Here is a 17,050-nt window from a genome sequence, read left to right as displayed (position 1 = left end):
ATGGAGTTAATATTTAACCAGTCACACGTCCACTTAGCCATGCACTCTCACTCATTTATTCACTCATCCATAAACTACCCATCTCTACAACTGTTGACTAATTTTCAACTTCGCTTAGTCTCCCAAACACACACACAAATTCACCCATCAGTAAGGAATTACTGACATAACAAAAATCATTCAAACAGAGCCACTCTTGTATGTGTATTCACGCAGATGCAAGGGTAGCCATCTTTGAATGTTTCTTGTTAAACCTAAATTACAGAAACCATTCAGACATGGCTGTCTGTGCATCTACAAGCATGGAGCACTCAGGGGCAGCCATCTTGACACGATAAAATCTAGCAAAGTAAATACGCATTTGCAAATGAAGCAGCTCTTCAGCCAACACCAGACATATTGGCTTTATCAATATTTTTTCCTAAACTCTTCAAAGCAGTATGGATTCCCTCCCCCATATAACTGTTTACTAGAATCCATTATCATCCCTCCAAAATAGTCACATCTTCAAAATCACACTTCACTGTAAATTAAATCTCAACTCACATATATAAAGCCTGGATAAGAAAGCAGTCCATCGAGTATGCTGGCTTCAACTTATCAAACTATTTATCCCATAAAGCGATTCTAATACTGCTGCCCACATTCCGGTCTTATCATGCACTGACTTGTTGTCTGTCAGATATAGACTACCAAAATATTGTAAAGGTCAAGATAGATGTACTATTCTTAACTTCAGATGCCTTGAGAGTGTACATATTGTAAATCTACGAGTATTTGTCAATAAGGAAATCTATAAAAAGTCTCACCTTCACAGTTTTTGTTGTCAGTATTCTGGCTACAATATTTATGAAGAGAGCAGGATGGGACCATGTCAGGTGAGGCAGTTAGGGGTATGGCCTTTCTTAAATCATACTCTTTCACAAGCTCTGAGACAATATTTGTGTAGCTCTATGTTCAGAATTCAAAATATTGATATTCTGGTGGTGTGCCACAATGACTATGACAAAGACTGTAAAATGGTCCCACAAACTATACCCTTATACCACTAAAAGGTGTAAATAATGAAGCTGCATAGATCATTCCTAATACAAGTGAATACAATGAAATTCGATCAATTATCCACAGTCCTAAGTACCAGGAACTTGCTCTCAGCTAACTCCCAATCTTCCTATAAAACAGCATGCTTCACATACAGGACCCTGAAACCTAACCCACCTAGATAGCTGTTAAAAAAATAGAACTTTTGTGCTGAGGCACCCCTGCCACTCCCATTGACCCAGAATAAAACAGATGCCATTTTGAGTCTGGCTGGGACTCAGAATACTTGTTTATCAGAGACATTATGAGTGACCTGGTCTCCACAACTGCCCCAATGTTAGAAACTGAAGCCCTAATTTATACTTTTTGACGCTAAGCTGTGCTAACACAGTTTAGCATAAAAAAGTATACCACCAGCTAGCGCCATCCCAGGATGCCTGCCGGGCGTCATATTTATGGTATGACGGTTCCCGGCGGTAAGGCCTGGCTAGCGTCATAAAAAAGGACGCTAGCCAGGTCGGGGGAGGCGGAGAGGGAACAGGGGGTTTAGCGTCAAAGGATGACGCTAGTATGGGCAGAGGCATAAATGGCCCACTGGTCCCCTAACGCCTGCCCTGACCCAGGCGTTAAATAATGGTGCTAAGCAAGCTTAGCGCCATTATTTAAGATCCCCATCCCACTGTGCTTGATTTTAGCACAGGGGATAAATATCCCTGAGGCCATATCATCATTTTTTGTCTAGGAACGCCTGCCTTGCATCTCATTGACGCAAGGTAGTTTTCCACAGGCAAGAATAACTTTAACTGCAATATTTTGGCGCTACACATGTCTAGTGCCAAAATATAAAGATGGAGTTAAGTTTGCGCTGAATTAGCATTAAAAAAAATGACGATAATTCAGCGCAAACAGAGTATAAATATGCCCGAGTTACTTGAGCATGGAAGATATAATGTGCGACTTAGCCATCACAGCCGCAACAAACTGAAGGATCAGGTCTTCACCTGGTAAGTTGTCATAAAAGAGGGTTGTTGAGTGAGCCCTCTTTACCCATTGATAATTTATTGATCAATCAGCTGTCATTCACATTTTGTTTCTACCCACCACAGCATACAGCTTATTTTCATGCTCTACCCTTTATGTGCTGTTTCCCTCTTATGTGTTTAAACTATGTCGTTTGTTTACAGTAAGTCAAAGATAATATGTGCAATAAGAATCATGTTTTCTTGTCATGGGCATTATAACTAAAATGGGCTTCAGTACTTATTCTAAATAACACTGCCTGCTATGAAGTACCTGTACAGCTTTATGAAATTATATTTGATGACTACTTTATTTTAAACTTTTTAAAACATTACTATCATAAAGTCCTCATGTTTAGGCACCAGTATGTTTTTTGACAACTTTGTGTGGCATAAGCTTGCAGGAAAACTAAAAATCAATAATTGTGCAGTTTATTTTCCAAAAATGTTATTACAGGAGGTGCTGCGATTATTGTTATGTTATGTATATTCATAAAGTGCACTAACACCTGCGAGGGCATCCTCGTGCTAATCAGGTGTATGTGCCTAGCCCTGCATAGGTAGTTTGGCTAATTGAAATGTCAGCTTTTCAGCTTCGTGTAGAATTCAACAAGAGAGGAGGAGGTTCTGATGTGGAACGGGAGGGTGTTCCACACTTTAGAGAATGCCCATCCTCCTGATCTGGTTCTGTGTATGTGTGGGATGTGTGCAAGTAGGAGTCCTATGGAAAGGAGGTGTCTGGGTATTTGGTGGAAGGAGATGTGACTGCTGAGGTAGGTGGAGCCTAAGGTGTTGTAGTGTCTTGAATGTGTGATTGAGGAGTTTGAAATGAGCACGTTTCTGAATCTGGAGCCAGTGGAGCTCTCTAAAGTGTAATATGAGTTCAGTATGGGAGGTTGAGGATGAGTCTGGCTGCCGAGTACTGGATGGTTTATAGTCTTCTAGTGAGTTGCTTGGTGATCCCCATGTAGAGAGTGTTCCTGTAGTGTTGCTGGTAATGAGGGTGTGAGTGATGGGTTTGTCTAGTGTTGCTTGAGAGCCTTTTAAAGATCTTCAGCATCGTCAGGGTGCGGAAGCAAGATGCAGTAACAGTGTTGACTTGTTTGATGATGTCCAGTTTGCAGTTAATGATCATTCTGAGGTTCCTGGCCTGAGTGTTGTGTGTGGGTCCAGGGTTGGCTGGCCACTATTTGTACTTTCAAGGTTAGGCGTTCTTGCCAAAGAGCACAACTTATGTATTGTAATTGTTGAACATGACAACACTGTGCTTTCATCCATTTAGTGACTTCAGTCATGCATGTGGGAGACCTGTTTCTTGTGATGGGTGTCTTGTCTGAGAGGGAGAGTATGAGTTGCGTGTCGTTGACGCAGGACTGGATGTTGATGTTGCATGCATGAAACTGGCTACACGGATCATGTATGCATTGAAGAGGGTGGGGGTTGAGCGATAAACCATAAGACACTGCACAGATGAGTTTGCAAGTTTCTTAGGAGTCAAGAGCCAGGCTGGCACCTTGTGTCCTATCCATTAAGAATGAGCAAATCCAGCAGAGAGCAGGTCCTTGTGTTGCCAATCTCATGCAGGTGCCCCATGAGGATGGGGGTTGAGATTGTATCAAATGCTGCAGAGAGGTCCTTGAGAACAAGGGCTGCTGTGTCTCCTCAGTCAAGGACCATGTGGATAAAATAGTTTCCCTGGTGTAACAAAGCGTTTAGAAAAGTTGTGGTATCAACATATTTTGTTTTTTTTCACAATTAGGGAAAAGACACATGCATTTTAATACAAAAACTGTTTTTACTGCTGCTTAGTCGATTATAAAACAATGATTTTACAAAGAGCGTGTGGAGTGTCTCACACACATTTTTCATATTCTTGTCATTACTAAGATCAATACTTGTAGCTCGAAAATATGTCTTCATGTGGCTTATCAGGTTAAAATACAGTCTTTTATACTCGTTTTAGTTTATTGGAACTAGAAATAAAATCACCATCATCTATCCAGCGTCAAAGCCACAAGATGGTGTAAAGCCAACTCACGAGGAAATGACAGCTCTTTTCAGGCTCAGCCAGCACCGCGAAGGAAATATTGGAACTTGGAAAATCATGCAATTTGCGTTGAAAAACTATAGAGAGAATAAACGTAGGACACTTTGGAAACTCTGAGAATGTGGGCTAGGCCAATCGTGGGGTGCAACACAAGTAATAAAAAAGTTTTGCACACCAGAACTTTGGACTAACCCTTTTCTGAAGATGAGAATCTGAGTCTGTCTAACTGGTGCCTTTTGACTCTGAAACTCGCGTTATGTAGAGAGTGGGATCCAATGTAACAGCTACAAAAGGTGCAAACGGTATTTTCTTAGTTTGTATATAGATGTTATTCCTGATAAGTTGGTGAGAACTACTATATGTTCTTCTGAATCACAGATGTCGCCCCACGTGGCCTACAACAGCGAATTAAATTATGTTCAGAACTCAGCAGTCCAAATTTGAAAGTGAACATATTGCATGCCACTGTGAACAACTGAACATTAAAGGTTGATGTCCTTGCTAAAATATTACCTAGTCTCCTCAAGGACACACATCTTTCCCGGCTCCGTAAATCACCCTACTTGCATTTTCAGTACTAACCTGTGTTCTTGAGACAGCATATACAATCCTTAATAGCCTCACCATTACTAAATTACGTCAAGAGCACCATTTGCAAAGGTGCTCTTTCTTCTGCAAACTTCTGTAAATTGCCAATTGTTGGACTTTTTTGCTTATGCAGGGTCATCCCCAGTCATATTGCCTCCTGCCTCCTATTTTTTTCTGACCTGTTGCTGTTGGCTTTTGAACTCTGAGCACTTTACCACTGCTAACCAGTGCTAAAGTGCATATGCTCTGTGTGTAAATTGTATGTAATTGGTTTATCCATGATTGGCATATTTGTTTTACTGTTAAGTCCCTAGTAAAGTGCACTAGAGGTGCCTAGGGCCTGTAAATCAAATGTTACTAGTGGGCCTGCAGCACTGGTTGTGCCACCCACACAAGTAACCCTGTAATCATGTCTCAGACCTGCCGCTGCAGTGTCTGTAAGTGTATTTTTACACTGTAAATTCGACTTGGCAAGTGTACCCACTTGCCAGGCCTAAACCTTCCCTTTTCTTACATGTAAGGCACCCCTAAGGTAGGCCCTAGGTAGCCCCAAGGGCAGGGTGTAGTGTATGGATAAGGTAGGACATATAGTAATGTGGTTTAAATGTCCTGACAGTGAAATACTGCCAATTTAGTTTTTCACTGTTGCAAGGCCTGTCTCTCTCATAGGATAATATGGGGGCTACCTTTAAAAATGATTAAAGTGTAGATTCCCCTAGAGAGTAGATGGACATGTGGAGTTTGGGGTCCCTGAACTCACAATTAAAAAATACATCTTTTAGTAAAGTTGATTTTAAGATTGTGCGTTTGAAAATGCCACTTTTAGAAAGTGATCATTTTCTTGCTTAAACCATTCTGTGACTCTGCCGTGTTTGTGGATTCCCTGTCTGGGTCAGTTTGTCAGTTGGGTTGTTTTTCACCTCGCACTAGACAGTGACACAAAGGGGGCTGGGGTGTAACCTGCATTTCCTGATTAGCCATCTCTGCTAGGAGGGAGGGGTGGAGTGGTCACTCTCATCTGAAAGGACTGTGCCTGCCTCTGACAATGCCGGCTCCAACCCCCTGCTGTGTGTCTGATGCCCTGCCTGGGCAAGGCAGGATTTCACAAGTAGGTGTGAGTCCCCTTTGAAGAAAGGTGACTTCAAAGACTAAAATGGGTATAAGAAGGGCACCCAAATCTACAGACTTTAGAAACATTTCTGGAACCAAGAGGAACCTCTGCCTGGAGAAGAGCTGATAGCTGAGGAAGAAGTGCTGCCCTGCCTGTGACTGTGCTTTGTGGAGCTTTCCTGCAGTGCTGCTTCTGCCAGAGTAAGAGGGCAAAGACTGGACTTTGTGTGCCTTCCATCTTGTGAAGAAATCTCCAAGGGCTTGAGTTAGAGCTTGCCTCCTGTTGTTTGAAGTCTCAGGGACAGCAAAGACTTCTCTCTGCCAGCACCTAGAGTCTCTGGAGAGACTCCTGCCCCGACAAGTGGTGCCCTATCCAGTCCCTGGGCCCTTGAAAGGAAAGCTGGTGGAATCCAAGGAAATCGACTTCGGACGACTTTGGACCGCCGCCGCTGCTGAATCCGGTAACGCCGCCTGCACCCAATGCCGTGACCTTCGCTGGAACGTGACGCTCTTCGCAGGCCCGACGCCGCAGCAGCACCGCTGAAGTCCGCGACTCCGTGGAAGTCGCTGCACCACGTCGTGACAGACGCCGCTCGAAGTGCACGGATTCAACGTTTCGCACAGACGCCGCGATTCCCGACTTCGCGCATCGGCTTGTTTTCACTCTTCACCAAAGGTACTGTACTTGGGGGTCTACACGATTCCGTGTCCGGCGCCGCTGGTGCGGGCTTGTTGGGAACGATTCCGTCACGACGCTGTGTTAACATCTCATCGAAGCATTTTTGTTTCTAAGCGCTATTTTTGAGTTTAATTTTAAAAATTCATAACTTGACTTGTGTATGTCAGATTTTTGTCGTTGTGGTCTTGTTTTGTTTAGATAAATATTTCCTATTTTTCTAAACAGGTGTTGTGTCATTTTGTAGTGTTTTCATGAAGTTACTGTGTGTGTTGGTACAAATACTTTACACCTAGCACTCTGAAGTTAAGCCTACTGCTCTGCCAAGCTACCAAGGCGGTAAGCAGGGGTTAGCTGAGGGTGATTCTCTTTTACCCTGACTAGAGTGAGGGTCCTTGCTTGAACAGGGGGTAACCTGACTGTCAACCAAAGACCCCATTTCTAACATTGGTGATCAGCGGTTGGGATTTGGACTTGTATTTGTACTTGACATACAGTAATTAAGTGTACACTACTGTTTGAGTTCAGACCACTACGTGACCACATACTACTTGTTTGGTGATCTTCGATTTTTCCTCTTTGGGACTCTTTTTATTCTACTTCCATGATTTTGCTGATCCCTTGACTGATTCTTTTTACTTCATTGGGAACTTATTTTCTGCCTTTGGAACTTTGCACTTGTGACCATCATGTCTCAATCTGGAGATGCAACAGCTGGAGCTGTGTTTGAAATAGAGAAACTGAAGGAGTACTCAGTTGCTCAATTGAAACAGTTCCTTAAAGATCTTGACTGACCCACTGAGAGCTCCACCAGGGAGGGGGAGCTGCAAAAGGCACAGAGGACCTGGGTGACAATCAAGAAGGCTGGAGGACACACAGAGGAGGAGAATGTGGGTGGGGAAGTGCAGAGGATACACAGTGGTGTAGTGGAGGTACCTGGTACGCCTGGGGGGAGGGTCCCCAGGAGGGGTAGCAGGGTGTCATCCAAGGGTCTGACTCCTGAAGAGTTACAGGACAGACAGGCAGAGAGGGCTCGCCGGTTCAAGGAGTTGAGGATGCAAAGGGAAAGGAGTTGGAAGAAAGGAGGAGGGACTTAGAGATCAAAAAGAGGATTTGGGCTTATGATCTCAAAATGAAGGAGCTGGAAGTCATGAGGGCTGAATCCAGCTGGAATGGTGGCAGCAACAATTTTATAGCTAGTGCTGCTGAAGAAGTGCACATGCCCAGAGATGTGGTGCCCTACTTGAAGGAGGGAGTTAACACACACCAGGAGGTTCAGGGGTGTGAGGTAGCTCCAGTGATGCACAGGGTCCCTGAGGTGGATTTGGGAACTGGCATGGGGAGTCATATTCCTACCGGTGGGAGGGACACTCTACTGACTCTAGGTGAGATTTACAGGGAGAGGGGTTCCCCCCAGGTAGAAGTCCTGGTTATGGAGTGTGAAGACATCCCAGAAGAGTGTGGGTTGAGTGTCAGGGACAGTCAGGTACTGTCTCACCAGTCTCAGGAGGGTGATGTGGGGTGCTTTTTCAAAGCAGAGTCACTGGATGGTTGGGTGAAGGGTACGTTGGTTAATTCATGTGAGGGGCTGAGTGATGTAATTGCTGGAGAGCATATGTCTAGTCCTTATTTTCCAGAGCTATGCCAACACCAGGTGGAGTGTGAGTTCTCTGACCCCAGGGAGCTTACAATGGAGGCAGACTTCTGGGTGAGTACCAGAGAGTCTGAAGATGCATTTGGGGGTGCTCCTGAGAGGAGTGGTCTAGGTAGTTCCCAACCAGGTGAGGTAGGGAAGGATTGTAGTGTCCCAGGTAGGTCCCAGTGTAGTGCGATGGGTGACGGACCCCATGTCCAGTCTCAGAGGAGAGGGAATGGGGGTGGGTTGAGGCCCAAGGTGCCCGAGATCCGGTCCCAGGTCCTGGAGGGTTCCATGAGGGAACACCAGGAGGGGAGTCTAGCCTGTACCATAGGGCCATCTGTTGAGGGAGACCCCACAGTGTCAGGAGAACTTGGGGGGGCGGCTGTAGCCAGCGTCCCACCAGTTCTGGTGTCTGTCAGTACCACTCCTAGTGAGGGGGTGCAGAAGTCCAGACAGAGGGTTGAGAGGGGGTTGCGGACCCCAGTGGCGAACCTGGAGGGTCAGGGGTCAGCTCTGAGAACAGTGCCCCCCAGGAATGACCTGGGTGAGACCATTTCTGGGTTGGGGGGGATCCAGACTCTGTCAGATGGGCAGAGGTCAGGGGACCTGCGCCAGCCAGACTCTTGTGTGGCCCTTGGGGACAGTGTGTCCCTAGAGGGGGGTAAGTGTGCCCCCCTGGAAGTCCTGGTGTGCCAGGCAAAGGTTCAACCGCAGGTTGGTGACTCTGGGTTGAATGATCAGGTTCAGGGGGTAAACCCCGACCTGATGGGGGGTAAGTGTGCTCCCAAGGAAGTCCTGGTGTGCCAGGCAGTGGTTCAACCGCAGGGTGGTGACTCTAGGTTGGATGACCAGGTTCAGAGGGTAAACTCTGACCTGGTGGGGGGTAGGTATGCCCCCCAGGAAGTCCTGGGTTGCCAGGCGGTGGTCCAGTCTGTGGGTACAGACCCTGGACTGGAGGATCAGGTTCAGGGTGTCCCCCCTGACCTGGAGGAAGGGGCTACTGCTAACAGTGCCCATCCCATGTTGCCTTCTGAGGGGGCCACTCCTAGTTGAGGGGTGCAGGACCCCAGAAGGGAGGGCAGGGGAGGGAAGCCTCACCCCTGGCCCTGGTCCAACCTGAAGGTACAGACCCCAGGTTGGCGGACCAGTTGCAGGTTACCAACCCTACACTGGTGGAAGAATTGTGCAGGACTGCTTCTACAAGCACCCTGACAGTTTTTGACTCTGGGGGTGCCGCTTCTGCAGGGAGGGTACAGAGCCCCAGAGGGGAGGACCAGGGTAAGGTTGTCATCCCTGACCTGGTGGAAGAGAGAGTGGTCAAAGGGTGCCAGGCACCTGGGGCTACCGCCCCCCACTCTCCGCAGTCACAGTGGTTGGAGAGGCCTGAGGTCCGGCTCTCATCTCTGACAGTTGTCCGGGGCCACCGTGGCTTGCTGTCCTGGTGGACAGAGTTGCCCCTGGAGGGGGGACGAGAGTCACACCCTGGGGGTGGAGTGGGCAACACCACTGTGTTGGCCCTGGTGGTACTGACTGCCCATTGGGATACATCTGTGAACAAAGTAAAGTTAGGTGCTGCACAGAGGGTGTCTGCAGATGTGGAGAAGGGTTCCCCATGGGTTATCTTAGTGGGCCCTGAAAGTATGGACAGAGGGATCCAACTGGAGTCAGGAAGGCGTAGAACTGGAACATGCCCCTGCTGTTGTGGGCCTGGGTCCTTGTTCTATCGCCCCAACCAGGGAAGTACATCAAGGTATTGATTGTTCTCCCCTGGCTTTAGGCTGGTAGGGGGTAGTGTTGGACTTTTTTGCTTATGTAGGGTCATCCCCAATCTTTTTGCCTCCTGCCTCCTATTTTTTTCTGACCTGTTGCTGTTGGCTTTTGAACTCTGAGCACTTTACCACTGCTAACCAGTGCTAAAGTGCATATGCTCTCTGTGTAAATTGTATGTAATTGGTTTATCCATGATTGGCATATTTGTTTTACTGTTAAGTCCCTAGTAAAGTGCACTAGAGGTGCCTAGGGCCTGTAAATCAAATGTTACTAGTGGGCCTGCAGCACTGGTTGTGCCACCCACACAAGTAACCCTGTAATCATGTCTCGGACCTGCCGCTGCAGTGTCTGTAAGTGTATTTTTACACTGTAAATTCGACTTGGCAAGTGTACCCACTTGCCAGGCCTAAACCTTCCCTTTTCTTACATGTAAGGCACCCCTAAGGTAGGCCCTAGGTAGCCCCAAGGGCAGGGTGCAGTGTATGGATAAGGTAGGACATATAGTAATGTGGTTTATATGTCCTGACTGAAATACTGCCAATTTTGTTTTTCACTGTTGCAAGGCCTGTCTCTCTCATAGGATAATATGGGGGCTACCTTTAAAAACGATTAAAGTGTAGATTCCCCTAGAGAGTAGATGGACATGTGGAGTTTGGGGTCCCTGAACTCACAATTAAAAAATACATCTTTTAGTAAAGTTGATTTTAAGATTGTGCGTTTGAAAATGCCACTTTTAGAAAGTGAGCATTTTCTTGCTTAAACTATTCTGTGACTCTGCCGTGTTTGTGGATTCCCTGTCTGGGTCAGTTTGACAGTTGGGTTGTTTTTCACCTCGCACTAGACAGTGACACAAAGGGGGCTGGGGTGTAACCTGCATTTCCTGATTAGCCATCTCTGCTAGGAGAGAGGGGTGGAGTGGTCACTCTTATCTGAAAGGACTGTGCCTGCCTCTGACAAGGCAGGATTTCACAAGTAGGTGTGATTCCCCTTTGAAGAAAGGTGACTTCAAAGACTAAAATGGGTATAAGAAGGGCACCCAAATCTACAGACTTTAGAAACACTTCTGGAACCAAGAGGAACCTCTGCCTGGAGAAGAGCTGATAGCTGAGGAAGAAGTGCTGCCCTGCCTGTGACTGTGCTTTGTGGAGCTTTCCTGCAGTGCTGCTTCTGCCAGAGTAAGAGGGCAAAGACTGGACTTTGTGTGCCTTCCATCTTGTGAAGAAATCTCCAAGGGCTTGAGTTAGAGCTTGCCTCCTGTTGTTTGAAGTCTCAGGGACAGCAAAGACTTCTCTCTGCCAGCACCTAGAGTCTCTGGAGAGACTCCTGCCCCGACAAGTGGTGCCCTATCCAGTCCCTGGGCCCTTGAAAGGAAAGCTGGTGGAATCCAACGAAATCGACTTCGGACGACTTCGGACCGACGGCGCTGCTGAATCCGGTAACGCCACCTGCACCCAACGCCGTGACCTTCGCTGGAACGTGACGCTCTTCGCAGGCCCGATGCCGCAACAGCCCTGCTGAAGTCCGCGACTCCGTGGATGTCGCCGCACCACGTCGTGACCGACGCCGCTCGAAGTGCACGGATTCAACGTTTCGCACAGACGCCGCGATTCCCGACTTCGCGCATCGGCTTGTTTTCACTCTTCACCAAAGGCACTGTACTTGGGGGTCTACACGACTCCGTGTCCGGCGCCACTGGTGTCGGCTTGTTGGGAACGATTCCGTCACGACGCTGTGTTAACATCTCATCGAAGCATTTTTGTTTCTAAGCGCTATTTTTGAGTTTAATCTTTAAAAATTCATAACTTGACTTGTGTATGACGGAATTTTGTCGTTTTGGTCTTGTTTTGTTTAGATAAATATTTCCTATTTTTCTAAACAGGTGTTGTGTCATTTTGTAGTGTTTTCATGAAGTTACTGTGTGTGTTGGTACAAATACTTTACACCTAGCACTCTGAAGTTAAGCCTACTGCTCTGCCAAGCTACCAAGGGGGTAAGCAGGGGTTAGCTGAGGGTGATTCTCTTTTACCCTGACTAGAGTGAGGGTCCTTGCTTGAACAGGGGGTAATCTGACTGTCAACCAAAGACCCCATTTCTAACACCACTTTTGTGTGATTGGTTCCCAAAAGGTTACCCATGATTCCATTGCCCTGAGGAACTCTTTCATATACTCTGTGCATGACTTTCTCTCCGATTCTGCCAGGGACAGCTGAGAGCTCCATGTTCACCGTATTAACGTATCCCCCTGGTAGAGGCAAGGGTGAGAGCAGCCAGATTTATGTGGATATTACTTTTTAATATATGTCCCAAAACAGACCATTACAAGTACGAGCCTGCTCCATGAGTTCAGGACAATAAATACTCAGTGGCTGTCTCCGTAAATACTGGTTGGTGGTGTGTTGGAAGGGTTGAGAGGAAACACGGATATTATGACCAGCTTGAAAGGAATGCCAAGGGACTCCTTGCATGGGCATCATTTAGGGTTCACCAGGGGTCGCCGCTGCAACCCCCAGCTTATCCCTTGAGACCCCTAGCACTGCCTCTGCGACCCCTGGCCTCAGAAGTGGCATAATCAGTGCCAGGAGCGCAGTGGCATCTCGTACTTACGGATGATGCTTGGGGCTCCACTCCCTTGTTTTCAGTCATTTTTTGTTTTTATTACACTAATAGTGAATAAAATAATATATATATTATTCACTATTAGTGTAATAAAAATGGAGTACAGTTAGCTGGAATATGCCCCTTGGTAATAGCTGAGGTAAGTAAAAAAACACTTTTAAGTGTATGTTGTGAGCATGCTTGCGGGTGACAGTGTGCTTATGTAAAAGAGAGTGTGTGTATGAGTGAATGTGTGTTTGTGTAAGCATGTGTGTGAGTGAAATTAAAGATGAAATGGCTTGTGATGTCACTTCGGCTACCCCTGGCAATTTGATGAATTGACGTCCATGACTTCTTGCAATGTTGAATATTAATTCTGTGCATTCCTATTTCTTTGGCACATTCTTGGTGTCTGTGGTATGGTGTGCTGGTCAAGTGGAGCTCATTCAGCCATTCAAGTACAGTTAAGTAGCTGCTTAAGTTGAGCAAGCATACCAATATCGATGTATCTCTAACCATTTTCTCCTCCTCTTCGTGTAATAAAGGTATGACAACGAGAAGGCTGGCCGGTTATCCCTTGAGGCTGACATAGAGAGGGTCCGCAAGCTGCTTGATGACATGACCATCATGAAGACTGACCTGGAGATGGAGATCGAAGGGTTAAGGAAAGATCTCATCTGTATGAAGAAACATCACGAAGAGGTATTGTGCATGAGTGGCATTTAATGAGCAAGTGTTTGCATACATTTGAGTTCTTTGTATGTTTACATGTTGGTGGATGCACATGCGTGCATACTTGTGTGTCGCTGTGAGTGTTGCTGTGCTTGATATTATATGTATGTTTTTATGTGTGTTTATAAGTGCATGCATGTGTTTATAGGTGTGTCTATATAAATAGAAGGGTGAGGGCAGGGGCGGCTGGTGACATTTGAAAGTAGTGGGGCGTAAAAGTGTAGGATGAGTGCCCTGTGGCGAGCGAGCACGGTGAGCGAGCCCGATCGTCATGAGGTGGTTCGTGGGAGTTCTCCCCCCAGGGAAAATTTTAAAAAAAGAATGGGCAAATGGTGCATTTTCAAGCAAATTTGAGAAACCAAGAAGGTTAGTAAAGCGATTGTAAAAGTGTAGTTATGACATCAATAAAGCGATTTTATATGATAAGACCTAATTCTATAATTTCTGGAAGAAAGGAGGAGGAGCTGGGGTCACAATGAATTAAGGTAAGTAATTCAGGCTTTACAAGAGTTTTGAAAACTGCTCCTAGCTCTTCATGGGGCCAAGTAAAGAGAGGCCTGATGAGAGAAAAGTCAAGGCTGGTGCCAGGTAGCAGAGACAAGCTCATGAAAAGGAAAAATGTGACTAGAGACTGCTCCTTTATGGTCATAACATCAGATGATTTGTTGGCAGTGTTACACTTTTTTGTTAAATTAAGCACACAACCAAGTCATCAGGTAACCTTTGCTGCATATAATCTCCAAAAAAACGAATTATGGATAAGACTCACTACCAAATACCAACAAAAAAACCTGAACTAAATGTAGCGTTACTGCGTGCACAAATAATATCACTGCCAGTGCATGCAGAGGACATCCTGTAGCATGTGTGTGGTGCACAGAGTCATACATAGACAATTAATTAGGGCTCTTTAGAGGTTTGCTGGCAACTAACAGAAGCAAATAAGACTAGCCTGGCAACTGAACTTGCTGCTGTTTCCTATTTATAGTGTTGCCATATGACTCCATTTTACCAGGGACATTATATTTCCAGTCAGGGATTTCCTTTCACAAACCCCTATAATCTAGTATTTCTGTCATGTTGTTCTGAACCTACACTACAACTCCCAGAATGCATCATTTAATATTAAGGTCATGGGCTAAAAACACTGAATCGTGGATTATATGAACTCCTATTGCAATCCTATGGAATATGTGAAGTTTCGAAAAGGGAAGCACTCAGTTAACCCTAGAGAATGACTGCTGCTTCATTGTTTACGGCTCCAAAGGGAGTTTGGGGAACACTGCCAGCTGGCGACTTCTAAATGACGTCCATGCCGTCCTGGTGTGCGCTGCAGCTTGTTGGTGCACAATTAAATAGTTCTGAGTACATGAACAACCCGAGCCTCACATACTTCATCATTAGATCTGATATACCTGTCAGAAAGAAAGAAACCTGGAGCCAATGCTCCTAATCAGTACCAAGTGGACCCACCAAAACGATGGTGGAAGTATGTTTCTTTAGCAAAGACAAGTGCCAGAAAAAAGTGTAAACTTAAGCATTTACAGACAAGTGTCCTTCGTAGAATGCCACGCGGGCAGTGCTTAATTTGTGCTTGTTGTTTCTGGTGCTGAGCCCCGGCACTTATTTTTGAGGGCTGGGGCTTATTCGTCTGCCTCTAGCATTTGCTGCGAGCAAAAGACACATAGGGGAAGACGGAGGAAGGGAAAAATGAAGAAGTATCACAAAGGGAGAAAGCAGAAAGCTGCAGGTGTGAGCTGAAGGGGCAAGGAGGGGCTTTATATGGATTGAAGAGGCCCGAGATGGCTTCAGGATGACGCCGCCTCAGTAATCCGTGTTCTCACATTTACTTGCAGCAGCCGAGTGTTTAAGAGGAGGGCCTTGGGCACTGGCACCTTTTTATTTACAAATTAAGCACTGCACGCAGGCCAGGAAATGACATACATTACAGGCAAACATGGCACACCTTACAAAACTCTTTCTACTACTGTTCCTAAACAGAGGGTGGGAAGGGGGGTGCCAGATTACACTGCCAGCTTGACAACACGTTTATACATCACAAACAATTACGATAAATATCTTTCCTTAAAGAATTTGCCTCTGAATGCAGTCAAGACACAAAACAGAGAATATGTTGCTATTTACCGGGCTTGTAGATAGAACAGTGTCAAACATTTATGACTTTCGCAATGCAAGATTGTCAAATAAATGATTCTATGCGCAGGAATCTCTCTAAAAATGCTTGCCGCTTTTCGTACTTTCAATTCCATCACAAATCAATCACACAAACCCTCCCCGCCCACTCCAACTCATTATTAAAGCCCCAGGAGTAGGGTTATAGCCACGGGGGTGTAGGGCGAGCAGGGCACTGCCAGGCCTTAACTGAAAAGGCCCGACTTTGGAGTTTCTGGTGTTTAAAAACAGTTAAGTTTCACATCGGAAACAGTGCATGTGACCTGCTGCCTCCTCTCTGCTTGCTTACCAATTGTGAAACCAAAAGGGCCTTCGATTGTCTCCAGGCATGGGAGAGGCAGAAGCAAAGGGGCTGCGCACGGAATGATACTAATATGACTCAAGAGTGCCTGGACTCGGAAGGGAGAGACATTTTGTGGTGAAAACCCAAGTTAAAAGGTCAAACCACCACCTGTTTAAATTAAGCGAAACCCCCTTTTACAATGCAAGCAAGCGTCTCAGAAAGCGAGGAAGAGAGGGGTGCTCAGCAGCAGGTGTGGTTAAGAAACCGGGCTGACCCCATTCGTTGAGGTTTTCTCCAGTGTATTTTCACGCTGGAAACAAACTAGGCCACGGGCGCCACGAAAACAGTTATTTTCAGTTGCAGGCGAGTCTTTCTCCATGTGCGTGGGATACGTTGTAAAAAAACAGACACAGTGAGTAAATTGTTGAAAATAAGACGCACTATGTACTTCTGTACATGGCATACCAGAAGACTCTGAAGATGACGCAAGGAATGCAAATAACTTTTAGTCTCCTTGTCTAGCCTGGGCTCGGGATTTTCACATACCTCCACATTCAGTGATCAAACATTCGATGCACTGTTTTTCCCACCTGCCACACCCTTTCCCAGCTCATCATGGGGTGAGAGGTCCCACCACGCCCTCTGGCAAGTTGGGAAAGGGTGGGGTGACAATGCTCTCCACTCCCTGATTGACGTGGAGGCTAAGCGCTTCAGGGCTTGAATAAAAACGCCCGGGGCTAACTTGGCCTCTGCGTCATCAGGGGGTGGAGACTAGGCCTTGATGCTGGGTCTTTGCTAAGCTGATGACCTCACAGGCCTGAGGGCTGTGAGATTATCAGCCCGGCAAATACACTCACTTTGGGCCTGCCTACAAGGGAGCAGTTAAAGTGAGCACGTGACTTCAGTCACATCACGTCACTTAATTTGTCGAGCAACAATAATGCTGGTGTTGGTGAGTGGGGGAGATAGTGCCCCCTGTTTCATAAAGTTTTATGAAGGTATTATTTTTTAATTTTAAAAAATTGATTGCTTTGTTTTTAAAGGGGGCGGAGCCCCGACGCCAATGTACAGAAACCGCCACTGGGTGAGGGAATCTTAAACGAATGGCCTTCTATTTTAAAAAAATATTTTTATGATGATTCTAATTTGTTTTAACTTGAGATTTGGTCTTTGGATCTTTGTAATGATGGTCTATTTAATCCTGTGAAATGTAACTATTTATTGAAAGGTATTGTACTGTCATAGCACTTGTCATTAATGGCCTTTTTGACTGAATAAAGCTTTTTGATTGACTGACTGTATGGACATCAGATAATTTCAGTTGCCAAATTTCTAAACCTGTGATGCACATGGTATA

General features: G+C 45.9%; 1 protein-coding gene across 2 annotated transcripts in view; it reads left to right on the top strand.

The window, feature by feature from the left end:
• Nucleotides 1–17,050, top strand: part of LOC138299405 (keratin, type I cytoskeletal 19-like) — a 138,747-nt gene that overhangs the window by 76,678 nt on the left and 45,019 nt on the right. For both annotated transcript variants that reach the window (XM_069237637.1, XM_069237636.1), the window contains exon 3: nucleotides 13,031–13,187. In XM_069237637.1, coding sequence (XP_069093738.1) covers nucleotides 13,031–13,187 — 157 coding nt within the window. The remainder of the gene's footprint in view (nucleotides 1–13,030; nucleotides 13,188–17,050) is intronic.

The sequence above is a fragment of the Pleurodeles waltl genome, chromosome 6 (genome assembly GCF_031143425.1).
Source record: "Pleurodeles waltl isolate 20211129_DDA chromosome 6, aPleWal1.hap1.20221129, whole genome shotgun sequence".
Classification (NCBI taxonomy): Eukaryota; Metazoa; Chordata; class Amphibia; order Caudata; family Salamandridae; genus Pleurodeles; species Pleurodeles waltl.
The sequence above is the reverse complement of the archived record's forward strand: the minus strand, read 5'-3'. Positions and strand labels throughout refer to the sequence as shown.